Genomic DNA, 6,971 nt, shown 5'->3' on the forward strand with positions numbered 1-6,971 from the left:
GAGGGGCGCCGTGCCGTGCCGCTGGCAGCCGCGGGCCGGGCCGCTGTGCGGTCAGGAATGCTTTGCGATGGCGGCTCGGAGCTTTTCGTGTCCAGTTTGCGGTGCTGTTGATCGGTGCTTCAGCACGAAGCGGGGATTTGATGTAAAATCTGACTTTGGTGTATTGTTGTAACTTGCATTTTGTTTATTGGTTGTTTGCTTGGCTTTTTTTTCAGCTCTATTCTTCCTCCCTTGATGGCACCATTAAGCTGTGGGACTTCACAGATGGGATTCTCATTAAAGTATGTTGAGCTGTTCCTGTTGAGTAACTATCAGTGTTACTCTGTAGAAGATGATGTGCTCTCGTGTGGTAATTGTTGGACGTGTATTTCTCCCGCAGACGTTCACCATAGGACATCAGCTGCTCGCGCTGTATGTGCTGCCTGCTTCCGAGGACTCTGTGTTCGTTATCATTCCAAAGTGGGGTGCAAGAGGTACGCTGTGCTTTGGCTTACCCTTACAGTGCTGCTGTCAGCCTCACCTGTGGCACTTGGCTGAGCGGTACGCTGCCTGGCGCTTCCATGCATTAGTCCTGATGTTCTGTGAAGAGTAGAACAGCTGCGGTTCTATATTCTGTGTATCGTGTTTTGGTTTTGTTCTGTGCGATCTGCATTCTGTACCTGCCTCGAAGAGTCTTATTCTCACTTCTAAAGCACACAGCACACACATGTGATGTTGGAGACGTGACTAATCTTTACGCAGTCCTTACTGCGCCATTACGTACACGCAGTATTTGAGACTCCTCTCAATTTAACAGCATGTGTGGATAGTTTTTTCCTGGGATTTTCCTGAAATAAACATAAACGTACCTTGGCCTTCCTCTGTTTCTGCAAATGTCACTTCAGAGCGTGTTATGCAGTGTTTCTTGCTTCCTGCTCACAGCTGCACCAGCATCCAGTGTCTTGACCTTGAACTTCAATACTGTTGCTTGAATTAGAATATCCAACACAATTATTTTTTGAAAAAGTATTCTGTTCAGAAATACTGAATGTACTAATGTGTTACAGTAGAATGGTTGCAAATCTCCTTTATAGTGAACTTTGTTTGTAGAAGACTTGGATAACACATTTTCCTTTGGCCAGATAAGTACCAACTGGTCTTAGTTAAGCTGACAAAAGCAGCAGGCCAAGACATGGTAACCAAGGAATTGTCTGTGGTTTTGGATGGTGTGGATGCGTCGCCAAAGTGTACTGCATTTGGAAGAGAGGTATATTCACCTTTGGGGGGGATTGGCTTCTTTCTTTACTTTTCTAGTAACCTATATACTATTTATGTTTTTAAAGAAGTACAGCAGAACTTCAGACTCATTAATCAATTTTTTTTTTTAAATAATAACTTTATGAACTTTTTTTGGCCCTATTCTGTTATTTGCATGCTCTGATTTCAGCACAAGCTTTTTAAGATCCATTTGACAAAATAAATGACTTTGTAATCTGTAAGTACTGTGTTTTCTTTAAAGAAAAAAAATCAATATAACAGGAAATGATTTGTTTAACATCAGCTTTTATGTTATCTCCATTTTTAAGTACTTTGTAGTGAAACACAGTTTTCTCTTTTTTTTTTCTTTCACACCTAAGAACACAATCTGTATGTTCTAACTTCTTGAACAATGTTTTATTGTAACAGGGTGAATATGTGGCATCAGTTAAGGATGTTACTCTCCAAGTTTACTTCTTTAAACAGAAGCAATTGAACAGGTAAGAAAGAAAATGTCAAGTTGTATGGTAATTGTTGAGTCAGGGCCTGAACTACTGATTGAGCACGGGGGAAAGGACTCTGTCAGCCCTGGGAGCACAGGTGAAGGCAATTTAGCTGTGTGACTAAAAGGGGTGGAGCCTGGCTACACCTCTTAGACCTCACTTAAGGGCTGACTGCCACAGGAGAAGGTTCTCTTTCTTGAGTTTTCTCTTTTGTGGAGGTTTTTGTGCAAGCCTTGGTCTTCAGTGATGGGTGAGCAGTTCTCTTTTCCTTTTTTTTTTGTAGCATCTTTCTATGATGTTAGTTTCTTTTTCATTACGCTTCCTGTGTCGCCTTTCTATTGTGTTGATGTTTCTGATAGTTACAGAAGTATTGCTTCAACCTGATATATTAATAATGTTCACATTAACTGGTGATGTGTATGCACAGCTGGACATAGACGTATAGTGTATAAGAAAGTTCTCTTAAAGAGTCAGAGGGTATTCACAGCACTTGTGTTGGTAGCTTTCCATGTAAATAGTTAAGTTTATGTTGGGCTGAAACAAGTGATGGTTTGGCCAAGGAGAAGCAGGCAGAAAAGGTGGAACAAATAAAAGGCTTGCAGCTTGATTGAGGACAGAGATCTAGTAAAACAAAAAAAGAGGAAGTCTGTCACTACTTCATTCTTTTTCAGTATGTATGTACATTTATAACAACTTGGAGACGCTTTATTTTGCTACTCAAAATTATTTTTGTGTGTATTTATGCATCAGTTGTCCTTTTGAAGCTTTGTTTTTAAAAAAGAAAAAAAAAGCGTATAATTGAAGTTGTTTTCCTAACTTCTGAAGGTTTTCTCTGAGAGCAACAAATAAAAAGGTGGAAATAATGTCTTTACTTGCGTAGTCTGCCATCCTCAGGAGGATTGTATTGCAACTGGCCATGCTGATGGGAAGATTCGTCTCTGGTATGCTTGTTTTCATTTACCTTTGTACCTTGACTATGGGAATTAATTGAAACCTGAGCAGAGCAGTCGTTAGTTCTTACTGTTGTGATATTTCAGAAATCAAAAAAAAGAAAGAATGGCAAATCCTTTGGCCTGTAATACTGATGTTGACTTCAGAGTACAGCTTCAGTTCAATGTCAAGTGGGAAAATATTCCTTTTAAGCTACACTGCTTTTTTAAAACATACATAGAAAGGCAAGAGCAGTGAATAAGTGGTTGTGGACATGTGGAGTCCTAGTAACAGCACACTAGGGAAACTGTGGTGAAGAATTATCAGTTTGCCAAGTATGGTAGTGATGTACAGGGTGCATCAGGAAAGCTACTGGTGTGATTCCTTCTTTTTGTACCACGTGCATACGTGAAACTGTAGTCAAGAGATAAGAGAAAAGGATAGCATTCACTATTCACATCTGTTTGCTCTGTACTTAATGACTGTCTTTAAAGAACTGTTGTCTTCCTTCTCCACAGGAGGAATTTCAACCACAAAAAAGAGTACACATTCTCTACACTGCACTGGCATCATGATAAAGTCCTGGATCTAACTTTTTCTATAGAAGGTGAGTACAAAAATCGTTAAAAGACAGATTTGGGAACAGAGAAATCAACAGAAGTTCAAGATAATCCACTTACTAACAAACTAATTTCTAGTATTCTAAGTACTTCCAGGGTGGATCTGAAGTAAGTGAGAGCAGCTGTGCTTTCTTGATAATACTTGATTGACATTCATAATGTCAAATAGCTGCCTGTAATAGAAATGCTCAGTCTGCTTAAGTGATTGAGCACCTGGTGGGAAGGCAGGGCCAACCGGGGGGAGCTCAGGTACATGCAATGCATCTGACTGATTGGAAGGGGAGGAGCCAGGATCCACCCCTTCCCAGACCTCATTTAAGGGCTGGCAGTGGAGGTGAGGGCATCTCCTGCTGGAGATCTTGGCTTATCTGAGGTTATCCAAAAGTAAGTAGCTCTCTTTGTTCACTTGTGCATCTGTGGCTGCTGCATTTGGGCTCATTCTTGTTTTCTATAGCCAGAGACTTTGCCACCCTGCTATTATCATCCCATGATAGCATTACACTGTCCTTTAACAGAATGTAAAATCTAACCTGTCTTGTTATGTCTTCCACCCTGCCTACTGCCTTCTTCTTGTTCACCAGTAATACTCATGAGTCCTTGCCAGAGTCTGTCTGAATCCAAATAAGTCAGGCTTGACTGAGCTTAAACCTAGTGGCAAAAATCCACTTAGTTTTCATGTGAATGTATTTCTTAGCATACTTCTTAACGCAAAATACATAATGTAGAAGGAAAACAAGCTGTATTCTAACACAGTACTCAACAGATTCAACAATTGATGGAATTTAGTATTCTCAAAGCTTTTTTTTATTAAGTTTTTCTGTAGGCAGAAGTTCCTGTTATTTACGTAATTCTGTACATATAATTACGTAGTCTGTATCAGTTTTTCTTGGGATAACAAGAAACGTACCGATGTATATTGCCCAGCCTAGATAGGAAGAATAATACATCTGTGTGTGACAGTTAAAGAAACATTTTTCAGTAATCTATGTGTGTCTGTCATTGTAATGTATATACTGATGATATTAAAACAAAACCTCTAACTGCATGTTTATTATCTGAAAAGGAACCAGCTTGCTGAGTGGAGGAGTGGAATCTGTTCTAGTTCAGTGGTACAGTGGATCAGACTGCAAGAAGTATTTTCTTCCTCGCTTGGGATCTTCTATTGAATACATCTCCATTTCACCTGATGGCACTTGCTATTGCACCTCGCATACAGACAACAGTATGCTAATATTTTAAGTACCACTTACTGCAAATCTTTATGAGCTCTGTTTTGTTAGTGTCAGATAAATTAACAAGGTGTTAGGTATAGATGTTTACTGCAGTCTTTGGCTTTTTCATTAATTGTGCAAATTTGTCTGAGGTCTGCTTGTAGCTTGGCTTTCCATCTTGATTTAGGAGTCTGACAGATTGTGAGAAGATAGATCTCTCTCCCACATAGACACGTATATGTGTTTGATTAAATAGAGTTGACTAAGGCCCCTTCCCCACCACTGATGCGGTTACTTTGTGAAAGCTTTTTGCAAGACCTTATATGCTTTTCCTTTCAGGAATTACAATAATAAACAGCAACCTGAGATTTTCCAAAACCATTCAAGGGCTAATTAAAGGTATGTGCACTGAAGTTTATTTCCTGCTTAGGGTGTAGAATGCGTCACTTCAAGTCATCGGTCATTTTCATCTTGTTTTTGTTCCCAGCCAAGGATGTCAAGACAGGTCTAGTGGTTGATCCTAGAACCAAAGCTTTGGTCCTGAATGGAGAGCCTGGCCACTTGCAGTTTTACTGTCTCCAAAGTGACAAACAACTATACAGTGTAAGTTGGGCAGTCCTGTGCTGAACTTATCATTTCTTAATTCAAGTTATACATCAGAATTACTTGGAGTGCTGTATATAGCAAACAAGGAGAAGCCATTAACTGTACTATAGGACTGGATTCCAGCCTGAGGATTTTTTTCTTTATTAGAATCTTATAGAAGAATATTTAAATCTTTCCAAACAAGTTTTACTATATTCATCTGCTAATGTCCTGTTCCTCTCATAAGTTAAATATAAAACAAACCAACAAACAAACTTGTAATTAAAATTCCCATGCAGTATGCCTTTAATGTTGTTATAGTATTGTTTTTCCCAAGTTGTTTTGTTGCTTCTTTTTTATACCACAGCCCCCTCAGTTCTAATCGGTGCTTTCTGGGCATCCTTACTACTTAGATTTGTGAACGGTATCTATAAATCTGCACTTAAACTTGAAAACTTCCTTTTGTTTTGTAGTTGGATATTGTTCAACAAGAACACATCCATCAAGCAGGTTTAAACCAATTTGACTTGGCCAGAGTTGCATTTAGTCCTCAAGGCAAGTGGTTAGCAACAGTAGAAGAGAGAGAAGAAACGGACCTGGAGTTACAGTTGAAGCTGTGGCTCTTTGATGAGGAAACACAAAGGTAATGATTATTAGAGCTGGCCCTCTGAGTGTCAAAGTTGGTATCTTAGGTATCTTGCAAATGTCTATACAGTCTTTGTCTTGAAAAGGCAAGGTTTTCCAAATGAACTGTAACATGGTAGAGAAGACTTGAGGAAGGGAAGGGGATTACTGTGTGTGTCACACACATTTGTATTAAACATAACTAATTGCAATTGGGAATAGTTGCTCTGAATTTAATTTGCTTTTATGAATTACATAGGCTATTCGGGGGCTTTAATTCCTGTATTTATTTGATATTAAAACAGTGAACTGCATAAAATGGATCTATTTGGTTTTCCAAGCCCTCTCAAAGTAATCAGTCCCTTTAGATTACATGAAATAATTACTTTTTGGGTTTTTTTTTTTTTAGCTAGTATGCTTCTGGTTCATACGTTCCCCAACTTAATTATTTTAGTCTTAAAGTTAACTTAAAGAGAAAGCAAAGCAAAATTAAGCTGACACATGTAGTAGTAGTAGTAGTAGTAGTAGTAGTAGTAGTAGTAGTAGTAGAAGTGTGACTGATAAACTAAATAAGGAAAAGCTTGCTCTGATTTCAGGCTGAATGTTTGAGACTGGTGTTCATTTAAGTACTAATTTTGGCTGCTGGGATGCTATCTATAGAGGTGTGAAACTAATTAGAGAAGATGGAAGTGTAAATGCCATACCACTTGAGCTATCTAATTAGAAGCTTCTTTGATTCGTCATTTGCAGCTTTAGGCTGAATACTAGAGTAAGTATGCCTCATGAGGATCGCATAACAGCGATGTGCTTCCGTGACATGGACGAAATTGAAGATGACTCTCTGATGCTGGTAACAACTGGGAGAGATTGTGTGTTTAAGGTCTGGGTGATAGTAGAAGACACTGATCCGGAGGGTAAGTATGGTCAGAGCATAATATGCCCTTATTTGTCACCTTATAACACGCTATAGAAATGCTGACCCAAAATTAATCCCTTCAAAACTAGGTCATCTGTTCCTATCCGTTTACTTACTTATGCTTATGCATGTTGTCCTGAGCATCCTCTGCCATGGATTTCTACCATAGTTTTGCAATATGAGACTTGCAGTGTAAGAAATCTCCATATAAAGACTTCACAGAGCTTGCTGCAGAAGGGAATGACAGTCTATATTGATTATTTAAAGGGTGATTTTTAGCATGATTTTTCCTCTCTAGAAAACTGGAGTTAATTTTTCTGTGGGTATCATGTTTTAGAATCCTGAT

The 6,971-nt window shown here is 38.9% G+C and overlaps 1 protein-coding gene across 1 annotated transcript in view; it reads left to right on the forward strand.

The window, feature by feature from the left end:
- Positions 1-146: 146 nt before the first annotated feature.
- WDR75 (WD repeat domain 75) overlaps positions 147-6,971 on the forward strand; it is a gene marked incomplete at its 5' end in the record, with an annotated part of 16,662 nt that continues 9,837 nt past the window's right edge. Inside the window, 12 exon segments of the mRNA XM_010713364.2 lie at positions 147-281; positions 380-473; positions 1,122-1,246; positions 1,666-1,736; positions 2,565-2,584; positions 2,587-2,680; positions 3,188-3,276; positions 4,353-4,511; positions 4,840-4,899; positions 4,988-5,103; positions 5,559-5,728; positions 6,460-6,623. Coding sequence (XP_010711666.1) covers positions 147-281; positions 380-473; positions 1,122-1,246; positions 1,666-1,736; positions 2,565-2,584; positions 2,587-2,680; positions 3,188-3,276; positions 4,353-4,511; positions 4,840-4,899; positions 4,988-5,103; positions 5,559-5,728; positions 6,460-6,623 — 1,297 coding nt within the window.

This window comes from Meleagris gallopavo, chromosome 7 (genome assembly GCF_000146605.3).
Source record: "Meleagris gallopavo isolate NT-WF06-2002-E0010 breed Aviagen turkey brand Nicholas breeding stock chromosome 7, Turkey_5.1, whole genome shotgun sequence".
Taxonomy (NCBI): Eukaryota; Metazoa; Chordata; class Aves; order Galliformes; family Phasianidae; genus Meleagris; species Meleagris gallopavo.